Source organism: Phaseolus vulgaris, chromosome 5 (genome assembly GCF_051622355.1).
Source record: "Phaseolus vulgaris cultivar YP4 chromosome 5, ASM5162235v1, whole genome shotgun sequence".
NCBI lineage: Eukaryota > Viridiplantae > Streptophyta > Magnoliopsida > Fabales > Fabaceae > Phaseolus > Phaseolus vulgaris.
The window spans coordinates 28,529,083-28,546,563 of NC_143502.1; the positions used below are offsets into that span (position 1 = coordinate 28,529,083).

Genomic DNA, 17,481 nt, shown 5'->3' on the forward strand with positions numbered 1-17,481 from the left:
ATGGCAAGAAGGGGGAAGAGCCCCAGGAAGCGTCACCCACGCGAGAAAAATCAGAGGAGGAAGAAGAAGTGGAGAGATGCAGTAATATGTGAATAACAACAGTCCCAGGTAGTTCAATAAATCCTATAATGCGACGAAAGGGAAGAGTCGTGAGTACTCGAAATCGTACCTTTGTTATTGGAATGGAGGCAGTAGAAGAGCGCAGGAAGGAGAGAATCGCGATTGCAGAGAAAAAGGGTTTTGAAGGCGATGAACAGTGCGGAGTTGCAGAGCGAATGAATGTAACAGTAGGGTGAGCACGGGGTTTGGAGTAACTTAAACGTTACATTTCGCAACTCAAGAGGCGCTAACTGAGGGCCGTGGGATCGTGCCACGCGTCAGAGGATCAATTGCCCAAGGGAAACGCAAAGGTCTCTGGAGGATGGCCGCGCGATGGGCCACGTGGCGCGCGATCAAGGGTAGCCCAAAAGGTGTTATCATCCTCGTTTCAGAGGAGGTCAAATCAATCAGTAAGAGCGCTCCTAGGGTACAGAGAGCGTCACGTCAACAATTCGAGAATTGTTGAGTCAGCAGGGAATGACACGTCATCAGGATGGCACGTGGACGGCGTGGGCGAGACTTTAGTCTTTACGCTGAAGACAAGTCTTCAGCTTAAGATTGGGGGGCTTGTGTACCGTCCCGTATTCGGGGCGTTGACTAAGTCAAAGTCAAAGTCAACGGTTGGAGAGTCAAAGTCAACGCAAGGGGTCGCCTAGGTGGAGAGACGCCAAGAGGAAGCGTCGCCAAGGCCAGGTGTCGCGTCGCCAAGGCAAGGCGTCGCCTAGGTAAAGGCGTCGCCCAACCAGGGCGTCGCCAGATCAAACAGTGCTGAAGCAAGGCAATCACGGTGTGGTTCCCCGATACCCATGGGTAGGAAGGACCATGGAGGGAGCGATGTCGTGGGAAGGCCTCAGGTACCAATAACCCGGGGCAGTGATAAAGAGAAGGAAAAGGTGGCTTCAAGGCCATAGTAATAGTACCAGTGTAGGGCAGCCTGACTCATGAAGTGCTCCTCCCGCCCCAGAGACGCCTGTGGGGCAGATACGACTCAAGAGGAATGTCACGCCCAGGGCAACCGGGTGCAGGGTACAAGAGGAAGGCAGATACGCTCTCAAAGTAAGTGACTAGATACTTGGGGGCATGAGTTGGCACCCAAAAAGTCACCCCTAGCGCAGTAGCACTCCCAAGCAGGAGGACTCACACGTAGAAACGTCCCCAGATGGGCAGAAACGCCCCCAGATGGGGTCATGGCGTCGTGAGGCCCTCCACGTGTACGACAGCCATGCTAGAATAGAAACACCCTTTAGTCAGGTGCCAGGTAATTAAAAGTCATTCAATACAGTTTCCCTTTCGAGCATTCAGGTACTATAATGTCTCCCGAGCGTTTCAACGTCTTAAATGCGCTACGTTTTCTAATTAAGCGCTTTAATGAGTGCGTTACGTTTGTGATTAAAAGCGCTTTAAGGCGCTTTAAATGCTTGGGTAGTTTAAATAGCGCAGAGAATGTTGGAAAAAGGGTTCGAACTTTCTGCAAATTTACCAGAGCTCTCTAGTTGCTTGCTCGTGCTTCATTAGTTACGAACAAGGGACTGGGGAATATTTTTTCCTGAAAGAGAGAACACAGATACACAGTACACAGTTATTTCTTACCACCTTCAGAGTGCCATACGCGGTGCTCAGAGACGGAGGTGAATAGTTTTGGTGTTTCTTGCTGGCTGACTTGAGCGTCGGAGTGCAAACGGCCGCTAGGGCGCCTCTTTGTCCTCTTTTTTGCAGGAATCCACAGGCAATCAGTGGGAAGGAGTCCCTAGCTGATAGTTGAGGTCGCGCACGAAGACGTCCGGTCAACCGGACGGAACATTAACCATCTACTAACGAGGTTTTTTGTATGAACCAGTTCATGGTGTGGATATAACATCCTAAAAGGTCGATCCAGTTCAAATAATTTGAACTACATAAGAGTAAAGGTTTGTAATTTTTTTCTTTCTCTATTATCATTGTTTATCAATATACTAACATATTACTTTTTATTGAATTATAGTGTAATAAACAACCAGGAAGCTATGAGTGTGGCTATTACATTATGCAATGGATGATTACCATTATAAGACTAGGTGTTAAAACTGGTTGTTAAGAGGTATATGTTAAATCATTTTTATAATTCTTGAACATATATATATCTAGAAACTAATTTATGTCAACTTTGCGATGCAGTTATTCACAGAAGAAACACCAATGAGTGAGGAAGGCATTTCATATGTTAGAGATTCTTGGTCCACATATTTCATTAATTTTTATAACTCTAGCATAGGTAAACAATAGTGGTTTTATTATATGTAATTTGATCACTTGTAAATGTACATTTTGATGATTTCAATTGATTACTACATTTCTGTATTTGTCTAGCTGGGTTTGATCATTATGCAGGTTATTTAAATATATGGTTTCTGCACAAAACAGAGTGTACTTTAAATAAAAAGCACTATTTACAAATGCGGTCATTTACCAAGACCGCATTTGTAAATAGTGAATTCGCATTTACAAATGCGGTCTTGGTAAATGACCGCATTTGTAAATAGTGATTTATGAATGCGGTTTTTACCAAGACCGCATTCATAAATCTCAAACCCCAAACCCACTCCCTAATTCAGAATAATATACAAATGCGGTTATTTTAGATAACCGCATTTGTAAATGTGATTTATGAATGCGGTCATAGGACCGCATTTGTAAATTCCAGATTTACGAATGCGTGCTGATCAAATGCGGTTCTATGACCGCATTTGTAAATTTAAAATAGCCGCATTTGTTTTACATATCTGCACTAGTGGCTTATTCTCCAACTCGTATGGATGAGCCTTCCTCATAACTAGGTCGTCAATCTGAAACTGTCGTGGCTTCACTTTAGAGCTATATTGTCGCTCTACTCTTCTCTTTACTGCTTGGGCCTTTATTCTGGCTTCCTCCCTGGCTTCGTCTAGTAGGTCCAGGTTCACCCGCCTTTCTTCGTTGGATTCCTCAACAACGAAATTTTGAAAACGCGGCGAGCTTTCGTGTATCTCGACTGGGATCATCGCATCCGACCCATACACTAAGCTAAAAGGTGTCTCCATGGTGGAAGATTGGGGCGTGGTGTAGTATGCCCATACGATCCTTGGTACTTCCTCCGCCCACGCCCCTTTGGCCTTCTCTAGCCTTCTCTTTAGCCCCTTCAGCAAAACTCTGTTTGCTGACTCTACTTGCCCGTTAGTCTGCGGGTGTTCGATTGATGCGAACACTTGCTTGATGCCTACCTCAGCACACAGGTTTCTCAACTGCTGACTGGCGAACTGGGTTCCATTATCATATATGAGCCGCCTAGGTACGCCAAAACGGCACACAATGTTCTTCCACACAAAGTGTTGCACCTTGTGCGCAGTGATCTGGGCCACGGGCTCTGCCTCTATCCATTTGGTGAAGTACTCGATGGCAACGATCAAGTACTTCATCTGCCTTATCGCCAGTGGGAACGGACCTAGGATGTCAATTCCCCAGGTATAGAAAGGCCACGGGCTGTATATGGATCGCAGCTCTTCTGGCGGCGCCTTGTGCCAGTCAGCGTGCTTTTGACATTGCTTGCAGCGCTGGGCGTGTCGCGTGCAATCCTCTTTTACCGTTGGCCAGAAGAAGCCTGCGCGTATCACCTTGGAGGCTAAGGACCTTCCCCCTACGTGGCTCCCACAAATGCCTTTGTGGAGCTCTGCCATTATTCTGGTACACTCGTCGCCACTTACGCACGTTAAGATAGGGTGAGTGAACCCGTGCCTGAACAACACTCCGTCCACCAGAGTGTATCTCGCGGCATTTCTCTTAACCTTCTTACCCTCTTCAGCGTATCTTGGGTCAAAGAACGATGACTCCTTGGCCTCCCTCTTGCTGTACAAATCTGGAGGACATCCACCCGGTTATCTTCCACGAATTTACGTGGAGCTTTCAGCGTCTCTTGGATCACTGTCCTCTGTCTACCCCCCTTACCTGAGCTGGCCAGCTTGGCAAGCAGGTCGGCTCTGGCATTCTGCTCCCTTGGGACATGTATCAGCTCAAGAGCATTAAATGCTCCCTTCAATAGTTGGACGTATTTCAGATACGCCGCCATCTGTGGGTCTTTCGCCTGGAACTCACCCGACACCTGCCCAGTAATCAACTGGGAATCGCTTTTCACCAAGAGGTTCTGCGCGCCCATCTCCTTGGCTAGGAGCATTCCTGCGATCAGAGCTTCGTATTCAGCCTGATTATTACTTGCCTTAAAGGCGAAGCGCAGAGCCTGCTCAATCAGCACGCCATTGGGTCCCTCCAAGACTATTCCCGCACCACTCCCTTGTTGGTTGGAAGAGCCATCAATCGAGAGCAACCACTGTGAGCCCACCTCCACCTCTTGTTCACCTCCGGGCGAGAGTTCTGCCACAAAATCCACATACACTTGCCCTTTGATGGATCCTCTAGGCTCATACTGGATGTCGAATTCTTACAGCTCCACCGCCCAGCGCACCATTCTTCCAGCTACATCAGGCTTCTGCAGCACCTTCTGTATAGGGAGGTTTGTCATCACTACCACCGTAAAGCTGTGGAAGTAATGGCGGAACCTCCTGGCTGAAAACACCACTGCCAACGCTGCCTTCTCCAGCGCCTGGTATCTCGTCTCCGCGCCTTGTAATGCCTTGCTCACGAAATAGATGGGCTTTTGACTTTGGTCCTGCTCCTGGACCAGCACAGAGCTGATAGCCCGCTCTGTCACCGTAAAGTACAGCCGGAGGGGCACTCCTGTTACCGGTGGCGTCGCCAAGTATTCTTTCAACTTAATGAAAGCCGCTTCGCATTCGTCAGTCCATGCAAAACGACTATTTCTCTTGAGGCACTGGAAATATGGGTGCCCCTTCTCTCCCCCGGCAGAAACAAACCTTGAGAGCGCCACCATCCGCCCCGTCAGCTGCTGCACTTCCTTTACTGACGTCGGGCTTCGCATGGCGATAATCGCTGCGCATTTGTCGGGGTTCGCCTCTATTCCCCTCTCCGTGAGCATGAAACCCAGGAACTTACCGGCCTCTACCCCGAAGACACATTTCTCAGTGTTTAGTTTGAGGCGATATTTGGATATAGTGACGAACAACTCCTCTAGGTCCGCCACGTGTTGTGCCCTATCCTGCGACGCCACTACCATGTCATCCACGTAGGCGTATACATTCCTTCCTAACATGGGCGCTTGGACCTTGTCCATCAGCCTTTTGTAGGTGGCGCCCGCGTTTTTCAGCCCAAAAGGCATCACCCTGTAGCAGTAACTGCTGGTCTCCTCCGTCATGAATGCAGTTTTGCTCTCATCTCTCGGGTGCATTTTGATCTGGTTGTATCCCGAGAATGCATCCAAGAAGCTTAGCACCATGCAACCGGATGCACTATCCACCAACGCGTTGATGCTGGGCAGTGGGTACGAGTCCTTCGAACACGCCTTATTTAAATCCGTGAAGTCCACGCACATCCTCCACTTCCCATTCGCCTTCTTCACCAGGATGATGTTGGCTAGCCACTCAGGGTATTGCATCTCCCTGATGTGGCCAGCACTCAGCAGCTTCTGCGTTTCTTCCCTTACCACCAGCTGCCTCTCTTCGTTAAACTTCCTCCTTCTCTGGCGCACGGGGCGGACCGTGGCGTCCATGCTGAGGTGATGACATAGGAAATCCGGGTCGATGTCGGGCATATCCGAGGCGGACCATGCGAAAGCATCCAAGTGGCGTGAAATGACCTCTGCCACCCCCTCCTGCTCTTCTTGGCTCAGCAAACGCCCTAGCTTAAACGTTTTGCCGCCAATCTCCCTCTCCACGGCGTTAGCCGCCTGTTGATCCCTGCTATCATCCTGAATGGGCGCCGCCTCTTCCACGGGCGCCGTATCGTCAGGTCCCTCCTCCATGAGTATATCTGCCTCGGGCGTCGCCCTCACGGGTGCGACCTCGACGGGCGTTGACCCGGGGGGCGCCGCCTCAATCATCGATGTGTCCACACTGAGTGGACACTTAAACACCATGAACACACTTTTCTTCGTTTTCAGGCTGTTTCATAACACTTTCGCGCCTCCTCCTGATCTGACTTGATGACTATCACCTTGCCGCTGAGGTCCGGCTGCTTCATCTTCATATGGCGCGTGGAAGCTACTGCGTTCAGCCTATTCAACGCCGGTCTGCCTAACAAAATATTGTAGGCTGAGTTGGCGTTTACGACCAAGTACCGGATACTTTCGGTACGCGAGGCCTCTCCATCCGTGAACGTAGTCCTCAACTCCAGGTAGCCTCGGACTTCCACCTGGTTATCCGCAAACCCATATAGACACCCTGTGTAGGGCCTCAAAAGGTCGGGAGACAAACGTAACTCATTGAATGTCGACCAGAACATGACGTCTGCTGAACTTCCCTGGTCGACAAGAACCCTATGCACTTTTCTTCCAGCCGTGACAACCGAAATGACCACGGGGTCGTTGTCATGCGGCACCACGTCTCGGAGATCCCCTCTCGTGAACACGAGGTCCGATTCCCACGGCTCACCTGAGATCCTTTCTTCAATCGAGTTGACCCCCCTCGCGTATTTCATTCGTTGGGAGGCGGTGGGTCCTCCGCCGAAAAAACCTCCAGCAATGGTGTGAACCTCGCCGAGAACGGGCATCTCGTGCGCTTGCTCTTCCGTTGGCGCCGGCAGGGTAGCGGTCGCGGCGGATTCTGCGACGTAATCCTTCAGGAACCCGCTTCTCACCAGCTCATCAAGCTGGTAACCCAACGAGAGGCAGTTGTCAATGTGATGACCAAAAGCCTCGTGGAACTCGCACCAAGAGTCTTTCCGTGGCCCTAACACCTTGTCAGTTTTCGCCGGTCGCCTCAATCTCTCAACTATATTAGGCACGGCGATCAGGTCCTTCAATTCCACTACAAAGTTGTATCTCGCCGGCCTTGCCCTCTCCCTAGCCGGGCGATCGCCCCCTGCTGGACCCCGGGGCTGGGGTTTTCTTGCTTCATAGGGGCGTCTCCCCTCTGACTTCTTCCTTCCCGTCGTGGTCTCGTTGACCCTGACGGGCTGAACCCACGTGAGGGCCCTCGGGCGTGAGGGTACGATGGCGGTGCGCTTCTCACACACTTCTCCTTCGGAGGCGATGTGTTCCACCGCCCGACGCCGTATTTCAGCAAAAGTCCTTGGGCGGTTGCGAATAATAGATTCGCAAAAAGGGCCGGGACACACGCCCTTCCTGAAGGCGTACACGATCATAGGCTCCTCCGACGTGCCCACTGGTTGATATACTCCTTCAAACTCTCCCCTTGGTATTGCTTCACATCAAACAGATCGTAGGAGACTGGCGGCGGGGCCCTGTTCGCCAAATATTGTTCTCTGAACAACTGTGACAGCTGCTGAAAAGAGGTGATATGGCTGTTAGGAAGGCTAATAAACCAATCCATGGCCATTCCTGTCAGAGTGCTCATGAAGAGCTTGCATCTTGCGGCGTCATAACCGCCTACTAACACCATCTGTGTGCGGAACACCGTGAGGTGCGCCTCAGGGTCCTCCATCCCGGTGAAAATCGCCTTGGGCCCTGCGAAGGTGTTGGGGATCGCCGCATCTAGGATCTCCTGCGAGAAGGGAGTGGAAAACTCCCTGGGTGGGGTGAGATGCTCCATCTCTTCTTGTTCGCGTTGCCCCTGGTTGTTCCTCAGACCCCGGCGCAACTCCTCATTAACGCGATGAAGCTCTTCGTTCCTCACATGCGAGGCGTCGAGATCCGCCTACATGCGTTCTTGTTCTATCTTCGAATCTGCCATATCATCCTGCAGCCCTCGTATTATCTCCAGGACCTGACGCATGGACATTTCTTCTCCCGCAGCGCTGCGGTACCTCGTCTAGTGGTGGCCATTCTTCACTGTTTTCTCAAACGTTATCGTGACTTGATAGATCTTTTCAAACTTGCGATGGGACCAATGTTTTATATCGGTCCCACGGTGGGCGCCAAATGTTCCGTCCGGTTGACCTGGGACGTCTTTGTGCGTGACCTCAACCGTCAGCTAGGGACTCCTTCCCGCTGGTTACCTGTGGGTTCCTGCAAAGAAGGACAAAAGGGCGCCCTAGCGGCCGTTTGCACTCCGACGCTCAAGTCAACCAACAAGAAACACCAAAACTATGCACCTCCGTATCGGAGCACCGTGTATGGCACTCTGAAGGTGGCAAAAAGGAACTGTGTCCAGTGTATACTTTCTTGTTCTGGCAAAGATCTTTCCCTAGTCCCTTGTCCGTAACCTCAAGGCTCGAGCAAGCAACTAGAGAGTTTCTGGAAAATTTGCCAAAAGTTCAAACCCCGTTTCCAACATTCAAAGCGCTATTTATGCTACTCCCGCATTCAAAACGCCTTAAAGCGCATTTAATTATAAAACGTAGCGCATTTAAGACGTTTAAAACGCTTGGGAGCATTTATAGTACCTTAAACTCTCGAAACGGAAACTGTATTAAATAACTTTAATTACCTTGTACCTGACAAAATGGCGTTTCTATTCTGACCTGGCTGCTGTACACGTGGAGGGCCTCATAGCGCCGTGACCCCATCTGAGGGTATCTTCTCGTGTGAGTCCTCCTACCTGGGAGTGCATCTGCGCTAGAGGTGACTTTTTGGGTGCCAACTCATGCCCCTTAACATCTAGTCACTCACTTTGAGAGCGTATCTGCCTTCCTCTCGTGCCCTGCACCTGGCTACCCTAGGCGTAACCCTCCTCTTGAGTCGTATCTATCCCAAGGGCGTCTCTGGGGCAGCAGGGGCACTTCACGAGTCAGGCTGCCCTACACTGGCGCTATCGCTATGGCCTTGAAGCCACCTTTCTCTTTTCTTTATTACTACCCCGGATTATCGGGATTTGAGGCCTTCCCACGGCGTCGCTCCCTCCATGGTCTTTCCTACCCATCGGTATCGGGGAGCCACACTGTGATTGCCTCGCCTTTGTGACATTTGACCTTGGCAACGCCCTATTTGGGCGATGCCTTCACCTAGGCGACGCCTTACGTTGACTTTGACCCCCCGACGTTGACTTTGACCTTGACTTCGTCAACGCCCGGATACGGGACGGTACAGGAAGCTACTAGGCTTTGGAAAGTAGGAAAATGTTTGGGGACAACCTGTTCTGGGGATGCAGGCATGTTAATTAAGGAAATGGAAACCTCGGAGGATAGGGACAACCAAGTTTTGAGAAATTTTATGGAGGGAGACAGAGGAGGTATCCCATGATAGTTATCAGTCTGAATATCAGAGGGCTGGGGGGGGAGTGAAGGCTAAATATCTTAGGAATATTATTGGTAAGGAGGGTGCGGAGTTTGTGTGTGTGCAAGAAACTAAACTAACTGAGTTTTCAGATAGCAGGTGTTTTTCTCTGTGGGGAGATAATATGGTGGGATGGGTGCATAATGATGGTGTGAATGGGGCTGGAAGCACGTTATTAATGTGGCACAAGGAAGCTTTCCTTTACGTGTCTCATACTGTAGGGAAAGGTTTTATTGTTGTTGTGGGGCACCAAGTAAAGTCAAACTGTTCTTGTATTATAATTAACGTCTATGCTACTTGTAATCTGAGTGAGAAGGTTGCTATGTGGGAGGCTGTGTCTGCTATTAGAAGTTTTCATCAGGATAAGGTGTGGTGCTGTTGTGGAGATTTTAACGCAGTCAGGTGTGTTGCGGAAAGGAAAGGCATTAGACGAAATGCAAGCAACAAAAAGCAAATCAGGGACTTTAATGATTTCATTGGAAGTAATTCTATGGAGGATCTGCCTATAGTAGGTAAGAAGTTCACTTGGTTTAAGGCAGATGGGTCCGCAAAAAGTAGGCAAGATAGAATTCTGGTATCCGAAGAATGGCTCCAAGTGTGGCCTATGAGCAAGCAATACGTACAAACAAGGGAAGTTTTGGATCATTGTGCAATAGTGGTCAAATCCTGGATTAAAGATTGGGGCCCAAAACCTTTCAAATCTATTGATGCATGGCTAGTGGAGCCTGGTTTTAAGGATTTGGTGAGGGATAAATGGGGATCTTATGAGGTGCAGGGCAACAATATAACCAAAGTTAAAGAGAAACTCAAACTTTTGAAGTTGGATCTCAAAGAGTGGAATAGGAGTGTGTTTGGGAATTTTGAGGACGAGAAGCGCAGATTTTGAAGGAGATTGAGGATCTTGATGTCAAGGATGGCGTATCTGACTTGTTAGAGGGTGAAAAGTTAAGAAGATTGGAACTTGTTAGCCAGCAAAAATTGGTGGAGAAAAAGATGGAATCCCTTTATAGGCAAAAAGCCAGGTCGAACTGGTTCAAATATGGGGACTCTAACTCTAAATTCTACCACACTACTATCAGATGGAGAAGAATCAAGAATGAAGTTAAAGGAGTTGAGTTAAATAATCAATGGTGTGAAGAACCGGAGGCAGTAAGAAGGGAAGTAAAGCGAGTGTTTGAGGAGAGATTTAAGGCCACTCCTGATCTAGGAGTGAGGCTTGGAGCTGTGGAATTCATATCTCTTCCCGAAGAGGTCAGCTTGAGGATGATTGAGGTGTTCTCTGAGGAGGAAGTCAGGGAGGCTGTGTGGAACTGTGAGGGGACTAAGAGCCCGGGTCCAGATGGTTTTAACTTTAACTTCATTAAAGGCAACTGGGAGACCCTAAAGGAAGATGTTATGGAAGCAGTACATAGTTTTCATGAGACTGGGATCCTTCCGAAGGGGTGTAATGCGTCCTTTATTGCTCTAGTTCTAAAGGTAAAGGATCCTACCACAATTGATCAGTACAGACCTATTTCTCTTGTGGGAGCTATGTATAAGATTATTACCAAGGTCATGTTGAATCGGATCAAGACTATTCTACCTATGGTCATTAACGAAAACCAATTAGCCTTCATGCAAGGTAGGGGGCTGCTAGAGAGTGTTCTGGTGGCTAATGAGGTGATTGAAGATGTACGAAGAAGGCGGAGGAGTGGTGTGTTCTTGAAGGTGAATTTCGAAAAGGCATATGACTCGGTCAGGTGGAGTTTCCTGTTGGATATGCTAAATAGGCTGGGGTTTCATGTGAGATGGATTAAGTGGGTGCAAGGCTGCTTAGAATCAGCAACAGTATCTGTTCTGGTCAATGGATGTCTGACAGAGGAGTTTAGACCGACTAGGGGTCTGAGGCAAGGGGATCCCATGGCTCCGTTCCTGTTTCTTGTTGTGGCGGAAGGATTGGCGGGCCTAGTACGCTCAGCTTCTAAGGAAAACCTTTTAAGAGGAGTGAAAGTGAGGAGAAATGAGATAGAGTGTAGCATGCTACAGTTTGCGGACGACACACTCTTTATCTGTAAAGACTCCTTCTCTAATGTTTTTACTATTAAGGCAATTCTCAGGATGTTTGAAATGGCATCTGGTCTCAAAGTCAATTTCCATAAATCTAAGTTGGTAGGTATCAAGGTTGGTAGGAGCTCGTTAGAAACCTACGCTAGAAGTCTCAATTGTGGATTAATGCAGGTTCCTTTCAAGTACTTGGGTTTAAAAGTAGGTGGGAATCCTAGGAGAACGCAATTCTGGGAGCCAGTGGTGGATAAAGTTAAAGCTAGACTTAGTGCTTGGAAGGGGAAATGCTTGTCACTAGCAGGTAGAGTCTGCTTGGTTAAATCGGTCCTAACATCCGTTCCTTTGTTCTATTTGTCCTTATTTAAAGTGCCAGTATCAGTGTGCAAGATGATTGCAAGTGATCTGGTCGGTCATCGGTAGTCGATGACGTCAGCGAAAGATAACCACGCGGACCACCCGCAGGGCGACACATGGATCAGGTGGCAGAGAAATCAGGGAGGAGATCACCCGGTATGGTGATCGGTGGTCAGTAACCGAGTGGCCACCGACAGATCAGTTCCAAGATAAACACCCGGGGGAGAACGCGAGAAGCAATAGAGCACCGATCAGTCATCGGGTGCATGATCATTGGGGTCTCGTGTTACACGCAGTTAAACTGGGACTGAGATTCCCAGCGAGAGCGTTACGCATGGACCTCGCATGATCATACCTCAGAGAAAGAAGAGCTCCTCGCCGGTATAATCGGGCATGAGAGTGGCCTGAGGGAGTTAGTAAACCAGTCAATGATTGGTGACTCCCTCAACCCATTACGTGCATGACGTAGTGGAGGGGAAATTGTGTATGCAGAGAGCAGTGCTTGGTGAGTGTGCCTAGTCCAGCCACACCTGGCGTTCTCCTGGGAATGTGCGATTCACCCAGATGGAAGAAACGCGCTAAGTTACTCTGCAAGGGAATAACTTAGGCGTGCAAAGAGATGCGCTAGAGCCCTTCAGGTAGTGGCACATGTACGGTTAGATGTGAGTTGCATGCCTCCACGTGTCGCTGTCTGAGAGGGGCGCGGCCCAGATAAAGGTGCACTCCGTGTCGTGAAAGGTACAGACAGAAAACCCAGACACCCACGACCCTGACTGTGGTACGTTTTCGTACAAAAGCATAACAGAATTCTGACACACGCAGAGAACAGCGTAACAGAATTCTGTTAGGCACAGACACAGAGGGAGATAAAAAGAGAATCAGAGAGAAATACACACACACATTATTTTTGTTAGTGATTCTGTGATCTAACTTGAGCGTCGGAGTGCAAACGGCCGCTAGAGGCGTCGTCTGTGTGTTTGCAGGTTGCGTTCGGAGTTCCTAGAGGAGGAGGTTCTAAGAGTCTTCTTGCAGATAGCACAGTTGCATAGGCGGGGTAAGGAAGCGACAAAGCAATTCCTCCACGCTTGAGTTGTCGACAGGATCAGCAAGTATTCAGAGGAGGTTTGTATGGGCATGGGGGGCGGAAAATAAGCGTATCTCATGGGTCAGCTGGGGCATTGTGTGCAAGCCAAAGAAGGAAGGGGGTTTAGGGGTCAAGGATGTTAGAACGTTTAACTGTGCTTTACTAGCAAAATGGAAATGGAGGATGTTGAGTGAGGAAAAGGGGAAATGGAAGGAGATCCTAGTCTCTAAGTATGATAGGGAGGGAGTAGGACATGAAGTGTCTAACAAGTACTACTCCTGGTGGTGGAAAGACCTATCTAGGGCTACTGGTGAGGGGGAGGGGACAGGATGGTTCCATAAATCGATTGGCTGGAATGTTGGAGCAGGGGATAAGGTCAGGTTCTGGGAAGATGTTTGGGTGGAGAATCTTAAGCTCAAAGTGTTGTTTCCTAGGCTGTATTCGATTTCGATGGACCAAGGTAAGGTGCTGGGAGAAATGGGTGTTTGGGAGGACAATGGGTGGAGTTGGAGGCTAAGTTGGAGAAGGTCCAGAGGTTCACGTGGGAAAGTGTGATGGAGGAAGATTTGCTTAGCCTTATTATGAGAAAGACCCCTTGCAAAGATAGAAATGATGTTCTAGTGTGGAATGGAGAACAAGATGGTGAGTTTTCTGTGAAGTCTACCTACTAAGTATTGTGCAGTTTAGCAAATAATGAAGTGCAGGACATCTTCTCTTCACTCTGGCAAGCTATAGTTGTCCCTAAAGCGCTGTATACAGCTTGAAGAATTCTGATCGAGAGACTTCCAACCTATGACAATCTTATCCGGAGAGGATTGGTTGTAAGCTCTCCTCTGTGTGTGTTCTGCAAGGAAACGCAAGAAACAACACAACACTTCTTTTTAGAATGTGCCTATGCGCAGAGGGTATGGATTCTCTGTTTCAGATGGATTGGCATTACATTTGTGTAGCATAAGGATATTTTAATACACTTTGAGAGTTTTTATCTACCTCATCTGAGTGTTAAACAGAATCAGATTTGGAAGGGTGTTTGGGTTGCTATTGTTAGAAGTATGTGGGACCAAAGAAATTTGGTGGTGTTCAAGCAGGGGACAGCTGAAGTAGAAGAGATTGTTCACCTAGCCCAACTCTCAGTGTGGCTCAAGCTGAAATTTGGGACAAACTCCTTCACCTATGCCTTTTTGGACTGGGTTCTCAATCCTGGTGTGTGCATGCAAAGCTGCTAGTTGGAGGGCATGGGCTTGTGTACGCACTTAGCGCTGGAGCGACAAGCAATATAAAGAGATATAAGGTGGAAGCAGAGGCGCGAGGACTGATGAGTGGGTGGCTGTAGCATTCTGATCGGTTATCAGTGGTTAGAACATTGTTTAAGAGTTTTAGACAAGTTCTTATGCGATAGGCCTAAGCAAGCAAAGCCACGCCAGATCAGTTATCAAGTGTTGTTAGTTGTGATGAAAGTCAAAAGTAGAGAAGTCAAGTACAGTAAAGATTCGTGCCAAGTTCAAGCAGATTAGCAGTTAGTCGGGCATGACAAGAGATAAAAGATAAGAGATGCACAGCAAGAAGAACGGTAAGAGAAAAAGTGGCATTTTATATATGCATGAAGAGTCTTTACATTCAAAGTTTTATGTACAAAGGGTTATAAACAAGATAGCAAATGATCAAGGGCGAATGATCTTGCCGTCCACCACTTCGAAATCGATAGCGAACTGAGAGTAGTCAGCCTCCGGGAAGACGCACTTAACTTGCTCAAGGGCCAAGTCGAATCCCTCAGTAAAGGTGTCAGCGGCCTCTTCCCAGAGCTTGGTCTTCTCAACCTCGAGCTCAGCCTTGTCGGTCTCGAGCACGACCTTCTCAGTTGTAAGGGTGGCGATGGTGGATTCGGCTTCCTTGAGCTTGGACCCCTGATCATCGGCACGCTTCTCGTTTGCTGCGAGAGCCTCCGCCAGATTTGCGATCTGTTGGCGCAGGAAGGCATTCTCGGCTTCAAGCTAAATGGCTATGCCCGTGGTCTCGACCAACTCACCGTCAAGAATGGCGACGGTGTCCCCCATCATCATCTCTGTCTTGATGGTTTCTTGGACTTGCAGGGCGTGCCCCCTCTTGGCTTCCTCCACCATGTCCCTCAGCAGCCCGTTGGTGTTCTGCAGGGCCTCGTAGTCACTTTGTAGCGACTCTTTTTGGTCGTGCAGCTCGCTCATCTTTCTCTCCAGCTTCTCGATGCGGCGATGCCGGGTGGAGAACTCCAGAGAAAGCACCAGTTGGCGGGCCAGATGAAGGTCCACCTCGCTCCCGCTCCACTTGACCAGCTCGCAGTTTTGGAGCAGTTGCCTGGTCAGCTTGATAACCGTGGTGAGCCCTTCAGTGCTAGAGCCCGAGGCTCGGAGGGAACTCTCACCACCACCCTCGGTCGTGGCGGCGGAGTCTTGAGGACGTGGTGAGGTTGAGGGGTGAGAGGTCCCCTCCGAGCGAGCAGCCCCGCTCCCAGCAGTTTGAGATGGCAAGGTGAGGGGTTGGCTGGCTGGGGGCGGGGAAGGAAGAGGTTCTAGAGAAGGAGGGCGCGTTGTTGAAGTCTGTGCTGGAGGGGTTGGAGAGGCATCCCCCTCAGCGCCCTCAGGTCTTGGGGTGGAAGAGCCGCCCACCTCGGCTCCCCTTCTTTTTCTTTGGACTAGAGGAGACCCCGAGCTCTCCCCCTCGGTAGATGCGACGGTGGTGGGAGCCTTCACCAGCCGTTTCCTTTTCCTCTCACCCCTAGTCTCGGGGCCTTCAGCTAGCGCGACCGAGAGAGGGGAGGCAGAGATGGGCTCGGAGGAGGCCTCGGCGGTGGCCTCGGTCCCCGAGACGACTTGGCAGCTCATCGGCTTTTGGCCAGCTCAATTAGTTTTTGGCGTCGTTCTTTGCTGGAAGTCATATCTGCACCAGTTAGGCATGGCAAAAGGGTTAGTGCACAAAGAGCCAAGAAAGCAAACAAGTGCAGAAGAGTCAACCGAGCTCATCAGTTCAGTGTTAGCATGAAGAGAAGTGATTAGCATGTGCAAGTGTGCAAGTGTGGCAAGCAAGCTGGGAGTGAAAACAACACAGGCAGTTGCAGTTAAGCGCAGTCACACTATCATACTCATAGAAATAACAAGTTGAAGGGAAGAGGAGAATGCAAACCAATGTATTTTTTAAGCGCCTTCGCGTCAAACTCGTGCTTGATGAGGGTGGAGGAGTCGAATTTAGCGCCCAAGCTCGAGAGTAGGCCGCACAGCTCACGCTCGTAAGGTGCCATAGCCTCCAAGCCTCGGGGTTTATTGAACTCTACCTTGGGGACCCAATAGAGTGGGAAGCCCTCAAGTAGAGTCGGACTGTGCTCGTTGGAGGTGATCATGAAGAACCTACCCTTCCAGTCCTTGAAGGATTGCTGGTATAGGCCCAAGATCACTCTCCCTGACACGCCGTTCAGGCTCACCCATGACCTATCGCCTGGGTTCTTGGCCTCGAAGAAGTGGAGGAAGACGTTGGTTGAAGGAGGGTGTCCGAAATGGTAGCAGAGAATCTCGAACGCTCGGATGAAGGCCCAAGCGTTTGGATGGAGTTGACAGGGAGCCACATTCAACTCGGTGAGGAGGTCCTTCTCAAAGAAAGTGAAAGGGAGTCGAAGGAGCAACCTCTTGAAGACGGAGGAGTAAATGAAGGTGAAGGGCACTCCATTGGTGGCCCTATCATCCACGCATATTGGCATGTCTTGAGGGGGGATGCACACGTCCAAGTGTGAATCATCCTCCCTGTCAAGGGCGCATGTGGGTTCGTCTGAGTCGCTGCTCAGAAGGTTGGTGAGATGGTCGTCGGGAAGTTGCGTAGAAGTCTCAGCGAGCAAGTGGAGGGGAGCCCACTGGTACACCCGCGCGTAGTTATGTTGAGGAGGCACCGCTTGGGGGTGCGCACTCGTTGAGGGGGGGCACGCTAGTCGAAGGCGGTGGTGGTGCACTTGCGGAAGGCTGTGCACCAGAGGAGGAGGCAAGACGCGCAGTAGTTTTTGTTCGAGCCATTGTTCAGTAGCTACAATGGAGAAAGAAAAGAAGGAATGAGGGACCAATGAAAAACAGGGTTCAGCAAAAAACAAGAGAAAGGCGGGGAGAACGAAAATGCTAGGGTTGAAGGGAGTGGAGAAGCGAAAGCGACGAAGAAGAAGAAGTGAAAATATAAAGAAATGCAGAAAAACCAGAAGAAACCCCAGAACAGTGCAGGGAAAGGGAAAATAGCCCACAACGTATGCACAGTACGGTTATTGGATGATGCAATCGGTAGAAAGTATTTAATATGCCATGGATGAAGAAAAAAGGTACCTTTTGATGATCGCAAGTGGTTTCTGAAAGCTTGAGATTGAGAAAGACGAATCGCGCAGAGAAGGGCTTCGAGAGTTTCAGAGAAGAGCGTTGGAGAAGGTGATGGAACAGTGGAGGCGCGCAAGTAATTGAATGTGAGAAGCGCAAATGATGTTTCATGCTAGCCGTTGATGCGTACACGTGTCGCAAGATTAGGGGAGGAAGGCGTAACGTCACTTAAAGCACAACACGTGATGTGACACGTGACGTGGCATCACTTGTCACGTGGCCACGGAAGATGATCACTTAGTCTCTTCGCTGAAAACAAATTTACAGCTCGAGAC

At 49.5% G+C, this 17,481-nt stretch overlaps 1 protein-coding gene across 1 annotated transcript; it reads left to right on the plus strand.

The window, feature by feature from the left end:
* The first annotated feature begins 9,473 nt into the window (after positions 1-9,473).
* LOC137834180 (uncharacterized) lies at positions 9,474-10,235 on the plus strand. The gene has a single exon (XM_068642242.1). The coding sequence runs from the start codon at positions 9,474-9,476 to the stop codon at positions 10,233-10,235; it is 762 nt and encodes a 253-aa protein (XP_068498343.1).
* Positions 10,236-17,481: the final 7,246 nt, after the last annotated feature.